Here is a 25047-nt window from a genome sequence, read left to right as displayed (position 1 = left end):
ACAGACAATGAAGCTGATGAGCTTCTCTTTAGTCTATGTACTAGTTTACAATTCAGCATGCCTCGCTGTGAATACTTTTGCTGTAAATGTTTAGCATATAATGTATCAAGTGTCTTTATTTTGCTTTTGCTGTAGAGCTGACTGCAGAAAGGGTACTTCTACCTCTGAGTGATTTTTTTAGTGATTACTGCAGTATTACAAAAACACATTTTTCACCAATATCATGTTTTTCCTTAATTTGCCCCATTTCTTATGTGTCTGATGGTTTTCCCCATGTGTCCTTTTATGCGTGTAACACATTCTCCATTTTTAGTTGAATAAATAGTGTGGGTGTGGACACTTGACGGTTACTGACTTAAAACAAACTTGCAAGGCAAAGCACCATGTTCGTTTCGATGTCCCTGTCCAGCACGTAGTCCCTTCACCAATCTGTTCTACCAGAGACAGTGAGGAAATAAACTCTGTGTAAGCTCAGAGTCGCTCTAGTGCAGGGATATGCAATTAGCGGACCTCCAGCTGTTGCAAAACTACAAGTCCCATCATGCCTCTGGGTGTCATGCTTGTGGCTGTCAGAATCTTGCTATGCCTCATTGTAGTTGGGAATTGTAGTTCTGCAACATCTGGAGGTCCACTAATTGCATATCCCTGCTCTAGTGGAAGCTTACGCAAGGATTGTCTTGCCACCCCCATGTGACAATGCTGGGACAATCGTTAAGTGCAATTCACTTGATTAGCGCAAGTGAGTAAGGACTAAAAGTGCACTTCCATTTTAAGTCCAACTCCAGTAATTGCAAAACAAAACTACCCTTTCAGTAAGGCTTCCCACTGCAAGGGTAAATGTTTGTTAACTCTATGGGATGAGGAATAAGGTGTAATGCCCCGTACACACGGTCGGATTTTCCGATGGAAAATGTCCGATCGGAGCGTGTTGTCGGAAATTCCGACTGTGTGTGGGCTCCATCGGACATTTTCCATCGGATTTTCCGACACACAAAGTTGGAGAGCAGAAGATAAAATTTTCCGACAACAAAATCCGTTGTCGGAAATTCCGATCGTGTGTACACAAATCCGACGGACAAAGTGCCACGCATGCTCAGAATAAATAAAGAGATGAAAGCTATTGGCCACTGCCCCGTTTATAGTCCCGACGTACGTGTTTTACGTCACCGCGTTTAGAACGATCGGATTTTCCGACAACTTTGTGTGACCGTGTGTATGCAAGACAAGTTTGAGCCAACATCCGTCGGAAAAAATCCTAGGATTTTGTTGTCGGAATGTCCGAACAAAGTCCGACCGTGTGTACGGGGCATAATACTTACGGTACCTCACTCCTAGATCCGGCAAGTTCCAGCGCTTTCCTTGGCTTGTTGATGGCTCCTTGCCCTCCTCACGTACAATTCAGGGATATTGGCCCTGTATTGTACTTTATGGCATCATGCTGTGACCATAGCGTAAGGAGGGGGGGGGTTGTGGGACTTTAAATGAAACACATGGAAATATACATCTCTATTCCTGGAAGAGGCTTTGATAGACTAGTTGCACAGATGGCAGGGGCCTGCTGGAGTGAGAAGTAAAGCAAATATTCCATCTTTTTCTCTTCCTACAGAGTTAGTGAGTGTTTAACAAGTGAATTTTTTTGTAATTCCCAGAGTTAGGCTTTAAAGTGAACAGACCTGGGTTTTAGCCAGTTCTGCTAGGAAACATGCAGACACAAAAATGTTTCTTGCATAGAATCTGAGTCAGCCACACTATTAAGCATTTTGCATAGTTCACTTTCTTTTTATCACATAGAGAATGTGTTAACCTTTCAGACATTTCCCTGGACAGAATGGGTTTCATTTAGTATTGGCCTACTCTAAAGGACATGTCAGTGATTTGGCTTTTGATTTGAAAACAAATAACACAAATGGCCACTTAATTCATAAATGTTCTGCCATCACATCTTTTAACTAACATAACTTTTAAAGGTACTGTATGGGATATCAGTACTGATTTACAGAGTACTGAAACACAGAGATTAGGAAATGTTGGGACAAATTTACAATTAATATAACATCATAACAGCTTGCCCAACCTAATTTTTGCTTGGACCTTGAGATCGAGATCGTAGTGCATTGATGTCTGATGATTGGCCAAAGCATGCACCTGACCTGCATGCTTTGGCCAATCACAGCACGCTCTGCTGTAAGAGCCATGATTGGCCAAAGGCAGGGTGCCTTTAGCCAATCATGGCTTAGGGGCCTAAGTCCACCCCCACACTATATGAGGCTGCTTAAAAGGCGGCCGTATATAGTGTAATGATTGAGAGAACGTTAGCTAGAGGCAGGTTAGTTAGTGGTGTGCAGGCAGTTTAGTCCATACCAGGCCCTTTGGGTCTGATATAGATTTTAATGGGAACTTCATGACAAAATTTTGAAAAAAAAACAGCATGGGTCCCCCCGAAAATCCATACCAGGCCCTTTGGGTCTGGTATAGATTTTAAGGGGAACTCCATGCCAAATTTTTGGGAAAAAAACAGCCTTCGAGACAGCACATCACCAAACGACATCATTCCCACGAAACTCCTGAAAGAATGCGCCGACATCCTGGCCCCAACCATAACACACCTCATAAATCAGTCATTCAAAGAAGGGATTGTACCAACTACCCTCAAGCAAGGCATCGTCAAACCCCTGCTAAAGAAGCCCAATCTTGAACCTAAAGACCCCAACCACAGCCGACCGATAACAAGCCTCAACACCGTCTCCAAGATTATGGAGAAAGCGGTAGTACAACAGCTACAACGCCATCTTGACACGCATCAACTTCTGGACACTCTACAATCAGGTTTCCGCCCAGGCCATGGCACGGAAACAGCACTCCTAAAAGTATGGGACGATGCACTCGAAGTAGCAGATGACGGAGAGTCGTGTCTCCTGGTACTGTTAGACCTCAGCGCAGCATTTGACACAGTGGACCACAATACTCTACTTGGCCGGCTCACAGAAGTAGCAGGAGCCACAGAGTCTAGTCTAAAATGGTTTGCATCCTTCTTAGAGAATCGCTCGCAGACAGTGAAACTAGGAGCATTTACCTCGGAAACCCGGGCAATCTCCTGTGGAGTCCCTCAGGGCTCCCCCTTGTCGCCAGTGCTATTCAACATTTACATCCGCCCTCTCCTCAATATCATCAGAAAATCAGACCTCTGCTTCCACTCATACGCAGACGATATCCAAATCTACTTTCGGATCACCGGACAAAAAGACAACCATCAGCAACTAGAGAAATGCCTCACTTCAATAGATGACTGGATGACCATTAGTTCCCTCAAACTCAACGGGTCAAAAACAGAACTTCTCTACCTGCACGCTAACCAAAATCCCAAAACCAAGACTCCATGGACACCCCCCGCCATCTTCGGACAGACCATTTCACCGAGCACCAAGGCAAAAAGTCTTGGAATTATCTTGGACCCAGGAATGACAATGGATGCGCAAATAGGATCAGTAGTTAGTGGAGCGCACCATCTCCTCCGCAAGTTACGCAGACTCATCCCCTTCATCCCAGAAGATGACAAAGCAGCAGTAGTTGGAACGATCATTAATTCCCGTCTCGATTATGCAAACTCACTCTACCTAGGATTACCCCAATATCAGCTTACGCGCCTACAGGCCATTCAAAACGCGGCAGCAAGACTAATAACAGGAAAAAACCCTGGGAGTCCATCTCCCCATCCCTGAGGAGCCTACACTGGCTAACAGTAAAAATTCGTATCACTTTCAAGACGCTCTGCCTCACCCACAAATGTATACATGGAAACGCCCCTCAATACCTCCGAGAGAAAATAAAACATTACACACCGAATCGCAATCTGCGATCATCTAGCCAAAACCTCCTCCTCGTTCCCAAATACCGCTACAAAGCAAGGGGGGGAACGAAGATTTGCAGTCCAGGGACTTCGGCTAAGGAACTCTCTTCCGACTCACATCCGCATGGAAGAAAACCATCTGGCTTTCAGGAAAAAAACTCAAGACCTACCTCTTCTAGTGAAGCTTGACAACACAAAACATCAGCGCCTTGAGGCGATTCAGTTCGCATTTGCAGCGCTTTACAAATCATTCATTCATTCATTCAGCGTGCCCCCCCCCCCAAAAACCATACAGGCCCTTTGGGTCTGGCATAGATTTTAAGGGGAACACCACGCCAATTTTTAAATCCCCCCAAAATCCATACCAGACCCTTATCTAGACAAGCAGCCTTGCAGTCAAGAAAAGGGGGGGGGTGAGCGAGTGCCCCTCTCCTGAACCATACCAGGCCACTTGCCCTCAACATGGGGAGGGTGCTTTGGGGTCCCCCCCAAAGCACCTTGTCGCCATGTTGATGGGGACAAGGGCCTCATCCCCACAACCCTTGCCCGGTGGTTGTGGGGGTCTGTGGGCGAGGAGCTTATCAGAATCTGGAAGCCCCCTTAAACAAGGGGGCCCCCAGATCCTGCCTCCCCATGTGAATGGGTATGGGGAATATTATACCCCTACCCATTCACCGAACAAAGTATCAAAAAGTAAAAACCACAAAAGACAGTTTTTGACAATTCCTTTATAAAAAAAAGTGTCCCGCGATGTACATCCATCATCAATCACGCCGCCCGACAGACCAGAAAAACAGAAAAAAAACCCCGAAAAAACTCCACCTCCATGGGACATCTTGCCTTTATAACAGCTGTCACAGCCAAGAGACAGCAGTCGCCGGGAGGCCTCCCATGGAGGTGGAGTTTTTTCCTTTTTTTCCCTCAATTTTTCAGGTCCGTCGGGCGGCGTGATTGACAATGTACATTGCGGGACACTATTTTTTTAATAAAGAAGTTGTAAAAAACTATCTTCTGTGCTTTTAACTTTTTGACACTTTTTTGGTGAATGGGTAGGAGTATAATGTACCCGATATCCATTCACATGGGGGGGCGGGATCTGGGGGGCCCCTTGTTAAAGGGGGCTTCCAGATTCCGATAAGCCCCCACCTGCAGACCCCCACAACCACTGGGCAAGGGTTGTGGGGATAAGGCTCTTGTCCCCATCAACATTGGGACAAGGTGCTTGGGGGGGACCCCAAGCATCCTTCCCATGTTGAGGGCATGTTGAGGGCTCGTCCCCCCTATCCTGTCCTCCAGGCTGCATGCTTGGATAAGGGTCTGGTATGCATTTTGGGGGGGGCCCACGCCAATTTTTTTTTATTGTGGCGTGGAGTTCCCCTTAAAATCCATACCAGACCCAAACGGCTGATATGGATTTTGTGGGGGGACCCCACGCTGTTTTCTTTTAAATTTTGGCACCGTTTTTTTCCTTGATTTTTATCTATATTACCGGGAGCCGGCAATACATTATAGCCGCGAGCAGGTTTAGATGACATTTTTTCCTTTCGAAATTTCATTTTGCTGCGGGACTGTAAAACACATCACACAGATGCGTCACTTTACAGGCAGACTAAGGGGACCCCCAGGCATGATATTTAAAGGAATATTTCATTTTTATTGTTTCATTTTAAGCATTATCAAAATCACTGCTCCTGAAAAAAACGGTCATTTTTAAAACTTTTTTTTTGCATTGATACATGTTCCCTGGGGCAGTACCCAGGTCCCCATACACTTTTTATGGCAATAACTAGCATATAAGCCTTTAAAATGATCACTTTTGATTTTTCATGTTCATGTCCTATAGACTTTAACGGTGTTCACACAAATTTTTTGCCTGTTCACGGTGTTCTGGTGCAAACCAAACCGGTGGGTTTTCGGCTCATCGCTACTCAAAACTAAAATATCCTGTGAATTTATCTACTCAAGTGGCCATAAGTTGCCTCCAACACTATGTGAAGGTCAGTAATTGGGTCAGCAGAACTGATCTTTCAATTAATTAAATTCTCAATGTGTTGGAGCCTTGGCAGTATTCATTTGGTCTACCCTGTATGCCAATTTGCACTTGCAAATATTAAGTGAATCTTTAAGATTTTATAATTTATTAGGAAATTGAAGATTCTTTAAAACAGCAAAGTATACCTCAAAATGTTTTTTTTTAACTTTCTTGGAAATTGGACATATTAGACTATTAATGAATACATCATTTTAATATATTCTGATGATCCAATGATTTATTAATGAACCCAGAGTTGCACTGATTTGGAACATTTATATCTGCCTAGAGTTTAGCTTTAAACTAAATATCAGATTTAGGAGGGTTTTTTTTTTCCTCACCTGCAATACTTTTCCTTGTGGACTCTCAGAAAATACAAGCACTTGATTGTATAATGGATCTAATGATTTCCGAGCAATTTTTGTTTTCTTCTTAGCGATGCACAGACCGTTCTCTAGCAGATAAACTTTTATGTAGGCAGCTGGAAAATATGAAAGCCAGACAATATGAAAACTGTTAACCATACATTTGGATAAACAGTTTGCACACTAAGCAGCATATGGGCAATGTTCACAGTAAAATGCTGAAACTAGATTTGAGATTTTCATAATCTCTAAAACATTTTCTTATTCACAATTCCAAAAACATTTATAAAACCTCAGAAACTTTTTCCTTTTATTTAAGCTCTTGTAGACCAACCACTGCGCATAAAAAGCTGGTCCGCTACTCTATTATTTCAGGAGAATGTGTTTTGGGAACTGTGCTGCTGTGCACATCTGCATGCACATGTCATGTCATGTGATTCTACTGTGATTGGAAATGGTGGCTCACAGACAAAAGGTACAGAGCCCATGACAGTGGCTCTGTACCACGTGATTGCTGAATGTAAACAAAGAACAATATTAGCATCTCACTTATTGGCTGGTGATCAGGAAGCCCTCATACATCCATCGAGATGTGAGAGGAAAGAAAACCTCCTGATCACCAGCCAGAACCAGTGTGATTTAGTAACAGTTCCAACAGTAATAAAATCCACACCTCTAATGTTATTCACCCCTTTACAGTATGGGGTTGATTTACTAAAGGCAAATAGACTGTGCAGTTGCTCCAGAGCTTAGTAAATGAGCAGAAACTCTGCTGAATTCCATCATCCAATCATGTGCAATACTGCTGTTTTTTTCCCTTCCACGTGATTGGGAATTTTTGCAAAGTAAACTTTACTTTAATTTACTAAGAATGTAACAGAACATTTTTGCTTTTCAAATTAATTGGTCTTTTTTCCTTTATATACAAAATAAAAAATCTGTTATTATTAGAACCACCAAATTAAAAACCCTATCTGTCTAAAAAAAAATTATTTAAAAACCATTTGGGTATAGTATTGCATGAAGGAGTAATTGTCAATCAAGGTATCATAGGCTGCAAACTGAAAAATGTTCTGTAACTCAAGGGGGTGAAACATGCCGGGTACTAAGGTGAATTTAAGTTTTTGTGTATTTTAATACCATATACATATTAAAATGAAAATCCTGCATGCTTAGAAGCATGCAATGTGTAACTGAGTCATTTAAACAAGTCGGAATGGCTTAAAGTGGAATTTTACCACCCAAAAATCAATGGTGCATGCCATACTGTATGCCCATTCACAAACTTCATAAAGCCATTTGTAAAATGAAATATTTTTCTCAAACTTAAATTATCTTTCTTCTTTCAGGTTCCCTGAGGCACTGGTGATGTAGTTCTAGCCTTTCAGGTATACCCTAAGATGGCCACGTCACCAGTGAAATCCAAGGAAATCTAGTCTGAGCCATATGAGATCTGTGCCAGCCTGTTATTCAATAACAAGCCACACTGCTCTCATACAGCGCATGCACAAGATCAGGCATATCATTGGTGTGCTAGCAAAAAAAAAGAAATTGGCCACCAATGATGTCTTCTTTTGAAAATGAATATAATACAAAAAATAAAAACCTTCCCTTCTCCGTTGGGGCCCCCCAAGGTTCTGTTCTTGGACCTCTTTTATTTTCAAACTACACCTCTTCCCTGGGTCAGCTGATAGCCTCTCACGGCTTTCAGTATCATTTCTACGCTGACGACACACAAATCTATCTCTCCACCCCTCAACTCACTCCATCAGTCTCCTCACGCATCACTAACTTACTAACAGACATATATGTATGGATGTCACACCACTTCCTCAAACTAAACTTGTCCAAAGCTGAGCTTATAATATTTCCTCCCCCATGTGCCCCCTGACTTCACCGTCAAGAGCAATGGCACAACCATCCACCCATCCCCACATGTCAGGGTACTAGGTGTTATCCTGGACTCTGAACTCTCCTTTCGGCCCCACATCCAATCACTTTCCAAAGCTTGCCGTCTCAACCACTGCAACATCTCCAAACTACATCCCTTTCTAACCAAGGAAACCACAAAGCTCCTGATTCACTCCCTGGTTATCTCTCGCCTTGACTACTGCAACTCCCTCCTCATTGGCTTACCTTTAAATAGACTATCCCCCTTCAGTCCATCATTAATACTGCTGCCAGACTCATCCACCTTACAAACCGCTCAGTGTCTGCTACCCCTCTCTGCCAATCCCTCCATTGGCTGCCACTTGCCCAACGAATTTAAAACACTAACATTACGTTACAAAGCCATTCACAACTCTGCCCCCAGCTACATCACTAGCCTAGTCTCAAAATACCAACCTAATTGCCCTCTTCATTCCTCCCAAGACCTCCTGCTCTCTAGCTCCCTCATCACCTCCTCCCATATCCGCCTCCAGGACTTCTCCTGAGCCTCGCCCATCCTCTGGAATTCTCTACCCCAATCTGTCAGACTGTCTCCAAATTTATCCACTTTTAGGCGATCCCTGAAAACTTTCCTCTTCAGAGAAGCCTATCCTGCCTCCATCTAACAACTGCACTATTTTCTCCATTAGCTCATCCCCCACAGCTATTACCCTTTTGTATAACTTGACCCTCTCTTCTAGATTGTAAGCTCTAAAGAGCAGGGCCCTGTGATTCCCCCCTGTATTGAATTGTATTGTAATTGTACTGTCTGCCCTAATGTTGTAAAGCGCTGCGTAAACTGTCGGCGCTATATAAATCCTGTATAATAATAATAATAATAATAAAAAAAACCTAAATGTAGCTTTTAGTCATAAACATAATTAAAAATATATATAAACTCAAAGTATGTACAAAACACTATATATATCTTTTGAAAGTGAAAAAGTGCTTAACCAGTTCATCTCTCACACCTGTATACCCCTTTTGGACCAGAGCAGTTTTCATGTGTCAGCTATTGGCCTATTATTTCAGCTATATCTTTGTCAATAATTAAGATAATAGCTTAATACATACTGGGGTTTATTAACTAAAGCCGGAGAGTGCAAAATCAGTGCCCAGTTCACAATGATGCTCACGACAGTAGTACAACTGTCAATCCGACTTTGCCCTGTGACTTTGGTCTGACATCGACCCGACTTCCATCCAACTTTTAATGAACAGGATAGGATTTTGATCTGCCTTTAACCACTTCTCGCCCGGCTTATAGCAGAATGAAGGCCGGGAGGTGGTTCAGTTATCCTGACTGGGCGTCATGTGACGTCCAGCAGAATAACAGCCGCCGTGCACGCATCGTGACGATCAGTGGTGTGGTGTGTCAGTCTGAAACACCGCTACACCGACCTCATAAAGAGATGATGGAGGCTCTTTATCACGTGATCAGCCCTGTCCAATCACGGCTGATCACAATGTAAACAGGAAGAGCCATTGATCGGCTTTTCCTCAGTCGCGTCTGACAGGCGCCAGTACAGGAGAGCCAATAGGTGGTTCTACTGACAGGGGGGGTCTGTGCTGATTGTTTATCAGCGCAGCCCCCCGCGGATGCCACACTGGACCACCAGGGACACCACCAGGACCACCAGGGATGCCCACAACTGATGAATCACCAGGGATGCCACCCTAGACAGCCAGGCATACCAGTAAGTGCCCAAATAATGCCAATCAGTGCACACACATCTTGCCAGTCAGTGCCAGTTAGTCAGTGCCTGCCAGATGTCTCCTCATCAGTGATGCCCAGCAGTGCCATCTATCAGTGTCCATCAGTGCCACCCATCAGTGTCCATCAGTGCCACCTATCAGTGCCCATCAGTGTCCACCTATCAGTGCCAATCAGTGCCACCCATAAGTACCCATCAGTGCCGCCTATCAGTGCCCATCAGTGCCGCCTATCAGTGCCCATCAGTGCCGCCTATAAATGCCCATCAGTACTGCATACCAGTGCCACCTATTTGTGCCCATCAGTGCCGCCTATCAGTGCCCATCAGTGCCACCTATCAGTGCCCATCAGTGCCACCTCATCAGTGCCAACTCATTGGTGTCCATTAGTGAAGGGGAAAACTTATTTATTTACAAAATTGTATAACAGAAACAAAGAAAAACTTTTTTTTTTTCAAAATTTTCGGCCTTTTTTATTTGTTGTGCAAAAAATAGAAATGCCAGCAGTGATCAAATACCAGCAAAAGAAAGCTCTATTTATGGGAACAAATTGATAAAAAAATTTGTTTGGGTACAGTGTAGCATGACCGTGCAATTGTCATTCAAAGTGCGACAGCGCTGAAAGCTAAAAATTGGCTTGGGCAGGAAGGGACAAAAGTGCCTGGTATTGAAGTGGTTAAGATAGTCCGACTTGTTCTTTGACCAATCAAAACAATCCCAGTGTGACAAAAATAGCTTTTCCTGCTGCTGTAATCCAAGTTGGATAGTTAAGATAGTGATCCGACTTGGATACGACTTCAGTAATAAAAAAAAAAAGATGTTGTGTCTGCAGCAAACGCGGATATAGGCGTGACACCCGCTATTAGTGTCCCTCCTGTCCTGACAATCCTGGTCTTTGCATTGGTGAATGTTTTCAACGCTACCATACACTAGTTGAGTATTAGCATAGGGTACAGCATTGCACAGACTAGGCACACTTTCACAGGGTCTCCCAAGATGCCATCGCATTTTGAGAGATCCGAACCTGGAACCGGTTACAGTTATAAAAGTTACAGTTACAAAAAAAAGTGTAAAAAAAAAAAAAAGTAAAAAACAAAAAAAAACACAAAAAAAATATATAAAATAAAAAAAACAAAAATAGTGGTCGTTTTATTGTTCTCTCTATCTCTATTCTCTCTCTATTGTTCTGCTCTTTTTTACTGTATTCTATTCTGCAATGTTTTATTGTTATTATGTTTTATCATGTTTGCTTTTCAGGTATGCAATTTTTTATACTTTACTGTTTACTGTGTTTTATTGTTAACCATTTTTTTGTTTTCAGGTATGCCATTCAGCTGCAGCGCGGATTTATTTATCTTGACAGCAACAGCGTTTGCTCCCACGATACATAAAGCCGTGACTCCAGCGCTGTCGGAGGTGATATATGCCGAAGCATGGGGGCAGCAGGGGCGGAGGAGCGATTTGCTCCTAACTTTTGGGGTGGATGCCTCCATGCTTCGGCATATATACATGATGCATGTATGCCCATCATTAGAAGTGGGTGGATGAAGGGAGGTATTCTAATGGTGGGCATACCCACCGATCAATCTCTTTTTTTCATTCAGCCCACAGGCTGCATAAAAAAAAGATTACAATATATGCCCAACAAGGACCAGCAATGTACTGGTATGTTGCTGGACTTTGAGTGGTTATACCAGAATGATGCCTGCAGGTTTAGGTAATATCTTGGTATCATTCTTTTCAGCCAGCAGTCGGCTTTCATGTAAAAGCAATCCTAGTGGCTAATTAGCCTCTAGACTGCTTTTACAAGCAGTGGGATGAAATGTCCCCCCCCCCACCATCTTCTATGTTTTTCTCTGGCTCTCCTGTCCCAACGGGAACCTCAGAATGCAGCCGGTGATTCAGCCAGCTGACCATAGAGCTGATCAGAGACCAGAATGGCTCCAATCATCTCTATGGCCTAAGAAACCAGAAGCTACGAGCATTTCATGACTTAGATTTCGCCGGATGTAAACAGCGCCATTGGGAAATTGGGATCTTGGTGTGGTCAGATGCTTTGAGGGCAGAGGAGAGATCTAGAGTCTAATAGACCCCATTTTTTGCAAAAAAGAGTACCTGTCACTACCTATTGCTATCATAGGGGATACTTACATTCCCTGACATAACAATAAAAATGATAAAAAAAATGAAAGGAACAGTTTAAAAATAAGATATAAAAGCAAAAATAAAAAGCAAAAAAAAAAAAGCACCCCTGTCCCCCCCTGCTCTCGTGCAAAGGCGAACGCAAGCGTTGGTCTGGCGTTAAATGTAAACAGCAATTGCACCATGCATGTATCACCATGAAGGTCAGATTGAGGGCAGTCATTTTAGCAGTAGACCTCCTCTGTAAATCTAAAGTGGTAACCTGTAAAGTCTTTTAAAGGCTTTTAAAAATGTATTTATTTTGTTGCCACTGCACGTTTGTGCGCAATTTTAAAGCATGTCATGTTTGGTATCCATGTACTCGGCCTAAGATCATCTTTTTTATTTCATCAAACATTTGGGCAATATAGTGTGTTTTAGTGCATTAAAATTTAAAAAAGTGTGTTTTTTCTCCAAAAAAAAGCGTTTGAAAAATCGCTGCGCAAATACTGTGTGAAAAAAAAAATGAAACACCCACCATTTTAATCTGTAGGGCATTTGCTTTAAAAAAATATATAATGTTTGGGGGTTCAAAGTAATTTTCTTGCAAAAAAAATAATTTTTTCATGTAAACAAAAAGTGTCAGAAAGGGCTTTGTCTTCAAGTGGTTAGAAGAGTGGGTGATGTGTGACATAAGCTTCTAAATGTTGTGCATAAAATGCCAGGACAGTTCAACCCCACCCCCCCCCAAATGACCCCATTTTGGAAAGTAGACACCCCAAGCTATTTACTGAGAGGCATGTTGAGTCCATGGAATATTTTATATTGTGACACAAGTTGAGGGGAAAAGACACATTTTTTTTTTTTTGCACAAAGTTGTCACTAAATGATATATTGCTCAAACATGCCATAGGCATATGTGGAATTACACCCCAAAATACATTCTGTTGCTTCTCCTGAGTAAGGGTATACCACAACTGTGAGACTTTTTGGGAGCCTAGCCGCGTACGGGACTCCGAAAACCAAGCACCACCTTCAGGCTTTCTAAAGGGTCTAAATTTTTGATTGCACTCCTCATAGCTCACAAGCTATTTGTTGAGAGGTATGGTGAGTATTTTGCAGACCTCGCTTTTTGTCACAAAGTTTTGAAAATTGAAAAAAGAGAAAAAAATACATTTTCTTTTCTTTCTTCATTTTCAAAAACAAATGAGAGCTGCAAAATACTCACCATGCCTCTCAGCAAATAGCTTGGGGTGTCTACTTTCCAAAATGGGGTCAAAATTTGTGCCATCTTGGCATTTTATGGCCTTCGAAACTGTGATAGGTAGTGAGGAGTGAAAAAAAAAAAAAAAAAGTTTGTCATTTTCCTGCAACTTGTGGCAAATTATAAAATATTCCATGGACTCAACATGCCTCTCAGCAAAGAGGTTGGGGTGTCTACTTTCCAAAATGGGGTCATTTGGGGGGGGGGGGGTTTGAACTGTCCTGGCATTTTATGGCCTTCAAAACTGTGATAGGTAGTGAGGAGTGAAATCAAAAATTTAAGCCCTTAGAATTCCTGAAGGCGGTGCTTGGTTTCGGGGCCCCGTATGCGGCTAGGCTCCCAAAAAGTCCCACACATGTGGTATCCCCGTACTCAGGAGAATCAGCAGGATGTATTTTGGGCTGCAATTCCACATATGCCCATGGCCTGTGTGAGCAATATATCATTTAGAAGGAAAATTTTACAGCGCACACATGCAAAAAAACATTCACCTCCAGCAAGGCTAGTTTAAAAACACCTAAACATTCTCAAAAAAGATTTTCAAAAATATTGGGATTTGGTCACACCATATTGCTATACGGTGCTAAGCCCACTTACTGCGTCAAAGTACCCCATGATTAGTGAGTCCTACACTATCCATAGATTTGGGAGATCCTGCTTCTCTGAACCATGAGAGCTACATTTTTCTATATGGGAGAATATTGAGGTCTCCACCTATGACACAAGTGGAGACTAATGAGAGGTACTTAATGAGGGAGTAGGGTGCTCCTATCCCAAAAGGATTTGGTCAGAATCCATACAATAAACAAACAAGATATTTGGGGGGCACACCTTCTCATTAAAGCTGGTGCAGCCAAAAGACCATACAATAGAAGGAATTAAGTACCACTCATTAGTGTCCACTTGTGTCATAGGTGGAGACCTCAAGATTCTCCCATATAGAAGAGTGTAGCTCTCATGGTTCAGAGAAGCAGGATCTCCCAAATCTATGGATAGTGTAGGACCCAGTAATCATGGGATACTTTGTCGCAGTAAGTGGGCTTAGCACCGTATAGCAATATGGTGTGACCAAATCCCCATATTTTTGAAAATCTTTTTTGAGAATGTTTAGGTGTTTTTAAACTAGCCTTGCTGGAGGTGAATGTTTTTTTGCATGTGTGCACTGTAAAATTTTCCTTCTATTGTATGGTCTTATGGCTGCACCAGCTTTAATGAGAAGATGTGCCCCCCAAATATCTTGTTTGTTTATTGTATGGATTCTGACCAAATCCTTTTGGGATAGGAGCACCCCATTCCCTCATTAAGTACCTCTCATTAGTGTCCACTTGTGTCATAGGTGGAGACCTCAAGATTCTCCCATATAGAAGAGTGTAGCTCTCATGGTTCAGAGAAGCAGGATCTCCCAAATCTATGGATAGTGTAGGACCCAGTAATCATGGGATACTTTGTCACAGTAAGTGGGCTTAGCACCGTATAGCAATATGGTGTGACCAAATCCCCATATTTTTGAAAATGTTTTTTGAGAATGATTAGGTGTTTTTAAACTAGCCTTGCTGGAGGTGAATGTTTTTTTTGCATGTGTGCGCTGTAAAATTTTCATTCTATTGTATGGTCTTATGGCTGCACCAGCTTTAATGAGAAGGTGTGCCCCCCAAATATCTTGTTTTTTCAATATATCATTTAGTGACAACTTTTTGTAATTTTTTTTTTTGTTGTCATTATTCAATCACTTGGGACAAAAAAAATGAATATTCAATGGGCTCAACATGCCTCTCGGCAATTTCCTTGGGGTGTCTACTTTCCAAAATGGGGTCATTTGGGGGGGGGGGGTTGTACTGCCCTGCCATTTTAGCACCTCAAGAAATAAGATGGGCCGTCATAAACTAAAAGCTGTGTAAATTCCAGAAAATGTACCCTAGATTGTAGACGCTATAACTTTTGCGCAAACCAATAAATATACGCTTATTTACATTTTTTTTTTACCAAAGACATGTGGCTGAATACATTTCAGACTAAATGTATGACTAAAATTGAGTTTATTGGATTTTTTTAATAACAAAAAGTAGAAAATATCATTTTTTTTTTCAAAATTTTCGGTCTTTTCCGTTTTATAGCGCAAAAAATAAAAACCGCCGAGGTGATCAAATGCCATCAAAAGAAAGCTCTATTTGTGGGAACAAAAGAACGCAAATTTCGTTTGGGTACAGCATTGCATGACCACGCAATTAGCAGTTAAAGTGACCCAGTGGCAAATTGTAAAAAGTGCTCTGGTCAGGAAGGGGGTAAAACCTTCCCGGGCTGAAGTGGTTAAATAATGGGATTAAAGATTCTAATCCATTTTTGAAATGTTAAACCTATGTGGACATAACTTAAAGTAAAAGACTGGCTGTGTACGTGAATATTAGGGCAGGATTGTAATAAGCCAGAGAGATGAGGCACTGCACATTTTAGACATATCATTTTTGGATATATTAGTCATACATCATGAGTTACAGTGTTATTTGCTTTCAGATAAAATATTGAAAATGCAATTAAATTAGGCTGGATGCAACAAACAAGGAATGCATTTAGAGATCAAGCACCACCAGGCAAGTGTGAATGACATTTATTATAGAGGCTCTACTCTTGTTGTGATAAGCTATGCTAAATGATAATTATACAGAAAAAAAAAATATGTAGCTGAAGGTGGCTAAGTTTATATGCAGAGATGGTTTTTATCTGCAGTTTTCAATATCAAATACTTGGAATCTTTATATTTACCTTGGCCTGAGGTTTTTTGGAGGAGTGAAGGAAGTTGTGGAATGGGGTAAAATATGGTCACAGGTTAGCACCAAACTTTTATCACTCTGTTTAAAATGTCTTCATCCTTTTGTATATACGGTGTATGTAAAAGATGATCTTGAGGGAGACTGGAATGACTCCTGTCTTTTCCTCTAGCACACTATCCTGCAGGCAACTGTCAGCTAATTTCAGCTAGACTTTGCTACACCTCCTATGTGATGCACATGCTTCTAGCCTCATTTAGAAGAGAAGTAGTCTAAATTCCAAAACCTTCATGTAGTCTCCACTGCCCTGCCACCTAGACAATCTGCATCTCCATTATCTCTTATCTTTCCGAGATCCCTTCTGTGTCCTAATGGGCACACCTTTTTTTTAGGTATGCCCATTTGATCAGGCATACCCTACCACTACAAACAGCAATGTGGATGCAAAGAACTGCATTTGGAGAGACTAGTGACCAGTAAGTGCAGGGGACCCAGGGGTGTATGAATATGTGAAGCTGTGGACTAGTAAGAGACTGGATAATGCTAGTGAGCTATACTGTGTGCCACAGAAGTATGTTACATACATTGTAGTTAAAAGCTGCTTGCTATGGGGGCACTTGGCAGGAGGGAAGGGCCAGGAGCTCAAGCGAGAGACCCGAGAAGAAGAGGATTCGGACTTCTCTGTTCAAAACCACTGCACAGAGCACGTAAGTATAACATGTTTGTTATTTTTAAATGAAAAAAAAAACAAGACTTTAATATCACTTAAAATACCTTTCATTTTCTTTTTATTGTTTTTTTTTTGGCTAGAACTCAGTTATCTGAGCCAGAGTTAAAAACTTAGAATTTACCTATAGCACACAATGTTAGTGAAGCTGAGTTTGCAGAAAATAGGAACAAGGCCAGGCTTCTACCTTAGGGAAATTGTTTAACTGGAATGCATAGATCTGGCATCTCAGGTCTAACAGTTCTATTAATTTATTGATTGATTTTCTACTAAGACCATAGCAGTGTTCATTCCCTAGAGTCTATTCACAAGCAAAATAATAATTATATTCTACTTAGGTGGTTAACAGGTGGTTAATCAATGTCACTTGAATCTTTACTGACACATGTATTAGGGGTAGCTGTATCAACAGCCTGACCTTGCAAAAACCTCTATGTTGTTTTCAGATAATACTGAGTAGAAGAGATATTTACTAATGCAAATTTGAGTGTAAAGCTGATCTATATTTATCATTTAAAATTTTGAATTTTCTTCTGTAGGCATGACATTGATTGGAGTTGCTGGCAAAATATGCTCAAACTGCCTCTTTATTAAAACTCAGTATTACTCTGCCATGACAAGTGTATGTTGTAAGCATTGCCTGTGATGTGCCATAGCCTTTTCTGGTAAAATAGGTAACAGTTTGATGGGCATAAATTCTGAAGAACTAATATGTGTAGTGACTGAGCCTCACAGAATTTTCTACGGTGACAGAAAACATTATTAATAATATATCATATAATGCATATATCATTGTGGTGCTGAAGGTTTTAATTGGTGAAGTTATCTGGGTTTGGTTTGTGGGACGTTGGTCTAAACCACCCACCCACCCACCAAAAAGTGCAAACTTAAATCTGAACTCTATTTAAGTCTATAGCAGAGAGAGTCTTAACAATTATTTCTGCCCATTTTTAAAGTTAATAGCAAGGGATTTTCAAACAGAGGGCATGTGGAGCTGGGCACTACCATGGTGGATATGTATGAAATGAAATAATATTGTGCATCAGGAAGAGGGTCCTCCTTTAATGTGACTTTCAGGGTGACATGGGTGGTGGTGGTACAGAACAGTGGGATTCTCACAGGCAGTGTCAGCAACACCATATTCTGGCATCACATTTGTCATGTGTAATAGATTTTTACTTTTATTGCTTGGCCTAAATACAGAAGCACCGCCCCATCTGACTAATTACAACTTGAAAAAAATACATACATTTTAGGTAGTTTTGCTGGGACGCCTGTTTTTTCTTTATCTAGTGGTAATAAGCCTGAAATAACCTATGAAATTGGCAGCCACAACAGATATAGAATAATAGAATATAAAATATTAGGAAGCAGCAATAGGAAAATGTACACTTAAAAAATAAAGCTCTCAACTTTTTATCAATTGGTCAGTGCCCAATATAGCCGGTGACCTTTTTTTCTGCAGATTTAAAAGTGTAATACAAATGTCAAAACAGAGTGCACAAAAACACTTCAAAACCACAATCCTCAATTCCAGGGATGGGGTTGTTTTTATTCTGAAAAAAACTTAGAGTGTATTATTCCTGAGACAATAGCCACAAATATTGTATATTTAGGATATGTAAGCAGCTTGATTAAGCTACAGTGAAAAATGGAGAGACAAGGCAGTTTCTATCCTAAATAAAATTTGAATGTATTAGTTCTGGGACAATAGCCACAAAAATGTTCTAGTCACAGCATGTTAGCATCTTGATTAGGCTGCAAAGAAAATAGGTGCAAATATTTTACATGGATTGCTGGACACTATGCAAGCAGTTTGCTTAGGCTACAATGTAAGAATGAGAGATAAATAATGTTTTAAATAAATAAACAATAAACAATAGGCCACAAACTAGGAGAAACAAAGCATGATATACCCTGCAGCAAATATTCAAAATGTTGCAGCTGTGAGATAGCTGTGGAAACATGTGTGGCACCCTAATGCCCTGTACACACAAGCCAAATTCCGCTCAAGCTTGGCTTGCATACACACGGTCACACAAAAGTTCTCTGAACTTTCGACCATCAAGAACGTGGTGACATACAACACTACGACGTGCCGAGAAAATGAAGTTCAATGCTTCCGAGCATGCGTCAAATTGTTTCCGAGCATGCATGGTTTTTGGGCGTCGGAATTGCATACAGACGAATGGAATTTCTGATAGGAACTTTTTCCGACGGAAAAATAGAGAATCTGCTCTCAATCTTTTGCTGGCGGAAATTCCGCCAGCAAAAGTCCGATGGAGCATACACACGGTCGGAATTTCCGACCAAAAGCTCACATCGGACTTTTGCTGGCAGAATTTCCGCTAGTATGTACGGGGCATTACAGTGCAGCAGTACAGGAATAAGGCAAAAGAGGCCACAGAAGATGGTAATGGCGAAAGGTCAGCAGAGGAGGCAGTATTTGGAACTGGTGGCAGTCCAGGAGAGGTGATAGAAACTGGTAATGGTGGCAGGCCAGGAGAGATGTAAGGAGCTGGTAATGGTGACAGGCCAACAGAGATGGCAAGCACTCACAATGGTAACAGAAGTTTATAATAGTGTAAAGTACCAGGCAGTATTACAAGGAGACGTTTTTTCAGAAAGCACCAGCTGCAGGAAATTTGGTAATCATTGCTTATTCAGGACTGGCTATTTTTTTCTTTCTTTGTCTCAAAACAGCCTGATGCACTGAAGGTTATCCCAGATAGCACACAGGCCCTAGGGCAAGACTTTGAGAGTTTCAGCATGTACTATTCAAGCTCTAAACAGTAGTCTAGTCTAAACATCCAATAGTTCATAGGGTCTTCACTTTGAACAGTTTCCACATCAGCCCTAGACCCAAAGTAGTCTGCAATCATATTTATTCCAGAGATAAAACGATAATCCTGCCACTTTATAAAACTCTGGTTCGGACGCATCTGTAGTATTCTGTCCAATTCTGGTCACCAATTCTCAGGAGCGAGGTGCAAGAACTGAAGAGAGTCCAGAGGAGGGCAACAAAGTTAATAAGGGGACTGGAGGACCTCAGTTATGAGGAACGACTACAAGCACTAAAGTTATTCTCTCTGGAGAAGAGACACTTGAGAGGAGATATGGTAGCAATCTACAAATACCTCAATGGCGATTCTGGCACAGGGAATAAACTATTCAGTCTCAGGTAGTGTAAGAAAACACGGGGCCACTTAATGAAATTGGAGAAGTGTTTTAACTATAAACTGCATAGGGGGTTTTTAACTGTCAGGTCGGTAAGGATCAGGGCTGTCTTTAAGGCAGGGCAAAAGGGGCAGCTGTCCTGGGCCCTGGCATTGATGTGGGGCCCAAAGCAGCTGCCTCATACTTGCCAACTATCCCAGTTTAAATTCCCTTGTCCCTTGATGTTTTAGTCCAGTGCTGTGTCCCGATATCTCAGTGTGAAGTGCTGGTACTAATGCTGCCCAGCTCTGCCCTATTGTTGTGTACAGATGTCTCACCTGCAGACCCTGTGTTTACCTGTAAATAACCGGCATTCATATGTAAATAGCGGCAGCATTACTAAGTAAATAGCTGTAAATAAAGGCATCATTCATATGTATAGCATGCTCCCTTGCAGTGAGGAGATGATGTGCTTTAACCTCTAGCAACTAATCAGTGAGCCGTAATGTGTGCTATAAGCTCTAGCAACCAGTCAGTAAGCAGTAATGATATCGAAATAGCTGCCTGATCTGATACAGTAAACTGATTTTAAGTCTAGCTGCTATTTATTCTATGTCTCAGAGCAGGTGGAGAGTAAAATTGCATGGGGGGGGGGACAAGAAAATTTTTGCCCAGGGTACAATCAATATTAAAGACGGCCCTGGTTAGGATGTGGCATTCACTTCCACAATCGGTGGTGTCAGCAGGAAGTGTTGATAGTTTTAAAAACTCTTGGACGTGTATCTTGGTGAGAACAGTTTACAGGGATACGGGAAAAGATTATGAACACGCACACCTACACAGGTTGAACTGAATGGACTGGTGTCTTTATTTAACTTTGCCAACTATGTACCTATGTAATTGTATAGTCTAGGCGTTTGCTGTGATTACTGCCTGCCTGCTCTGGTTGGGTTGGGAAGGATGAAACATCTCCCTGGAAGCTTGCCGCCACATTTCTCGTCTGCCTTCTGCTGATTCTTCCTTAGAAAGATGGACACAGTCATTCTCCCCTTCCCCCTGGTGCTGTATTTGGTCTACTATATATACATGCAGTGTGTGATCCAGCAGGAACTGCTGTTTATCTCTTTGAATGATGGTGAATGTAAGATGTTGCACATTTTCTGAATCAGGAGCCACTGATCTTATGAAACAAACCCTAGCTCCCCAGAGCCTGCCCTCATCCCATACTTACTAATAGCCTGTTCCTGTAGCTGTTGCAGCATAGCCAAAGTTCCAGGGTATTGGCTTATTGCATATCAGCCAGTTGGCAGGTCGTTTGTGTGGCCACTGCGTTTGAGCTAGGTGAAAACTTGCTGGATATGACTGCATAAACTGACTGCACATTCTTCTGGCCTGCCATGGAACAGGGTTACCTAACCAGGAACTGCTACACCACCAGGTTAAGGACATGTGTCAGGCAAGGTACAGTATCTCACAAAAGTGAGTACACCCCCTCATCTTTTCATGTGACAACACTGAAGTAATGACACTTTGCTACAATGTAAAGTAGTGAGTGTACATAGTTACATAGTTAGTCAGGTTTAAAAAAAGACACAAGTACATCCAGTTCAACCTTAAAAACAATAAATAAATAAAATAAAAATAAAAAAAAGTGTAAATTTGCGGTCCCCTCAAAATAACTCAACACAGCCATTAATGTCTAAACCGCTGGCAACAAAAGTGAGTACACCCCTAAGTAAAAATGTCCAATTTGGGCCCAAAGTGTCAATATTTTGTGCGACCACCATTATTTTCCAACACTGCCTTAACCCTCTTGGGCATGAAGATCACCAGAGCTTCACAGGTTGCCACTGGAGTCCTCTTCCACCCCTCCATGACGACATCACAGAGATGGTGGATGTTAGAGACCTTGCTCTCCTCCACCTTCTGTTTGAGGATGCCTCACAGATGCTCAATAGGGTTTAGGTTTGGAGACATGCTTGACCAGTCCATCACCTTTACCCTCAGCTTCTTTAGCAAGGCAGTGCTCGTCTTGGAGGTGTATTTGGGGTCGTTATGTTGGAATACTGCCCTGCGGCCCAGTCTCCGAAGGGAGGGGATCATGCTCTACTGCAGTATGTCACAGTACACGTTGGCATTCATGGTTCCCTCAGTGAACTGTAGTGCTCCAGCACTCATGCAGCCCCAGACCATGACACTCCCACCACCATGCTTGACCATGCTTGACTGCAGGCAAGACACACTTGTCTTTGTACTCCTCTCCTGGTTACCACCACACACACTTGACATCATCTGAACCAAATAAGTTTATCTTGGTCTCATCAGACCAAAGGACATGGTTCCAGTAATCCACTTCCTTAGTCTGCTTGTCTTCAGCAAACTATTTGCGGGCTATTTTTGTGCATCATCTTTAGAAGAGGCTTCCTTCTGGAACGACAGCCATGCAGACCAATTTGATGCAGTGTGCGGTGTATGGTCTGAGCAATGACCAGCTGACCCCCACCCCTTCAACCTCTGCAGCAATGTTGGCAGCACTCATACGTCTATTTTCCCAAGTAACCTCTGGATATGCCGCTGAGCATGTGCACTCAACTTCTTTGGCTGACCATGGCGAGGCCTGTTCTAATTGGAACCTGTCCTGTTATGGTCTTGGCCACCATGCAGCAGCTCTGTTTCAGGGTCTTGGCAATCTTCTTATAGCCTAGGCCATCTTTATGTAGAGCATCAATTCTTTTTTTCAGATCCTCAGAGAGTTCTTTGCTATGAGGTGCCATGTTGAACTTCCAGTGACCAGTATGAGAGAGTGAGAGCGAAAACACCAAATTTAACACACCTGCTCCCCATTCACACCTAAGACCTTGTAACACTAACGAGTCAAATGACACTGGGGAGGGAAAATGGCTAATTGGCCCAATTTGGACATTTTCCTTAGGGGTGTACTCACTTTTGTTGCCAACGGTTTAGACATTAATGGCTGTGTGTTGAGTTATTTTGAGGGAACAGCAAATTTACACTGTTATACAATCTGTACAATCACTACTTTACATTGTAGCAAAGTGTCATTATTTTAGTGTTGTCACATGAAAAGATATAATAAAATATTTACAAAAATGTGAAGGGTGTACTCACTTTTCTGAGATACTGTACACTTGTAAACTTTCCCTGCCAAAGAATGGCCAATAGGCAAGGTAATTGTCACACATGACCTTGCCTGGCACAGGACGGCTTAGGGCTTGCGTCTTCTTGACTTGCCTATGAAAAGAGCTTCCCGAATCTCTGGACTAGTATGGATTCTGTCTCATATGCATACCATTTGTAAAACAGTATGCCTGGGCCATTGCATAGGCTCTGGCGCTTCTGAGGAGTCACCAAATGAGTCCATTGAAGAAGTAGGAATTGTGATTGTACCGTCACCATTACCAATATAAAAAACATGAAGCAGCATCAACAGCTCCAGTGGTGTGCCCCATCCTGTATTCTTCCCAGCTGCCAGTAAATTTACTCAGTGAAGGAGATGTAAAATCCCTCACCATGCTTGATGGACCCCATGTCTTTGCTGTTGACTGCGTAATCCAGTGATACCAAAACATTACCTTCGGCATAATAGTGGAGGGCAGGAAAGACCTTCTCAGCAAAAAAAAGGGACTGGGCACCTGCCATTGTGATGCAGCAAAACACAGGTAATAAGCTCACTGAAAGAGGCTGACTCCAAAAGCTGGAATGGGAACAACTGTAAAGCCAGCCGTTTTTGCTAAACTGGCACATTAAGATGCCTGGCATGGGGGTATTTAAGTGACTTTTTTTCTTCCACTGCAGATGCAGAACAAATATTTGACTAGTCAATGATGATGATTCAAATGGTGGGGTTAGAAAACCTATATTGAAGTTCCAGCCTATGCTTGGCCCTAATCAGTGCTGACCCTCTTCCTCGCTTGATGTTCCATAAGGCTGGGAAACCTGTTTTTTATAGTGGGGGCACTTGCATATAAGAGGACCTCTATTATTGGTCCTTCTCATCCACCTCACCACAAAAAAAACAGGTAGCACATTTTTGGCAACTGGTTTCTAAGAAATACAAATGGCTGGCTGCATTTGTCTGCTGTTTTCCTGAACTGTGAACAAGCTGGGTTCAATTGGAACCTGTGCTCGACCCGATTCCCTACTAAGCATCCACAATGGCACAGTGAGATACATAATTGCTATAGCACTAAGGGGGGTACTTGCTGCAGACCATGGATAGTGGATTCTCACTGAGTCACATCTGAGGACATATGCATTATAGCATTGACGGCTAGAAATTTTGTTGCACGTGTCTGACCAGTGTGGCTAAAGGATATCTTCACTGCTGCCTATGCAAAAAAAAGCACTGAATGCTGACTTGAGAACAGTTTGGCTAAGTGTCAATAGCTCCCTCGGGAACAATCGTTCTTGATAGCACTGGAAGACCCTGACATAAATGTTTAACTAAGTAGCAATAGTATTCTTGAGCACCTAACCTGAACCTCTCACTCTACATTAACTGCTCTCTTGGTTGCATGCCAGGGGAGCTAATAAAGTGGCACTAGACTGCAGTCCTCAATCATTTTATAGTCTCAAAAAGAGAATGTTACACTTTGCTAGGTGCCTCTGTAGAGTCATGAAGTTCAAAAAATTTTCAAACAACTGAAATTAGGAAGCCTCTTCTACTACGAAATAAATTGGTATTGCGCAAAAAAACTGCATATACATTTTTTTCTAGGCAGTAGGTAGAGCTCTATGCTACATCTCATATGTTTACAAGGGTAACCTTATCTATTTAGCTAAAAAAAAAACTTGTTTACAAAGCTGAATAGCTAAATCTCAGATTATACACAGTTGAATGACTTGGGAGAGTCACTCATTCAAACTCCTGCCTTACTTTCTTGATCTCTTTGGTCCCTGTTGCACTCTGAAGTTCATCCTGATGATTACACAACAGGGCACAGTGGTGGTATAGAGGTTGGTGGGATCAGGGAAACAGGAGATCTACACTGCTAGTACTATGGGTTCCTCAGGAGGCTTCAGAAGAAGATTTCTCTCCAATGGAGCAACATTCAGAAATGCCGGTAGCAAGAAAGGGGGCTCTACTATTTTCTTTTGCACACAGAGC

The 25047-nt window shown here is 42.0% G+C and overlaps 1 protein-coding gene across 2 annotated transcripts in view; it reads right to left on the bottom strand.

Moving 5' to 3' along the window:
• Positions 1-25047, bottom strand: part of RIMS4 (regulating synaptic membrane exocytosis 4) — a 327760-nt gene that overhangs the window by 7654 nt on the left and 295059 nt on the right. For both annotated transcript variants that reach the window (XM_073608044.1, XM_073608045.1), the window contains one exon: positions 6221-6360. In XM_073608044.1, the coding sequence (XP_073464145.1) occupies positions 6221-6360 (140 nt within the window). The remainder of the gene's footprint in view (positions 1-6220; positions 6361-25047) is intronic.

This window comes from Aquarana catesbeiana, linkage group LG12, assembly GCF_042186555.1.
Source record: "Aquarana catesbeiana isolate 2022-GZ linkage group LG12, ASM4218655v1, whole genome shotgun sequence".
Classification (NCBI taxonomy): Eukaryota; Metazoa; Chordata; class Amphibia; order Anura; family Ranidae; genus Aquarana; species Aquarana catesbeiana.
Note: the sequence above shows the minus strand (reverse complement) of the source record. Positions and strands in the feature narration are given on the sequence as shown.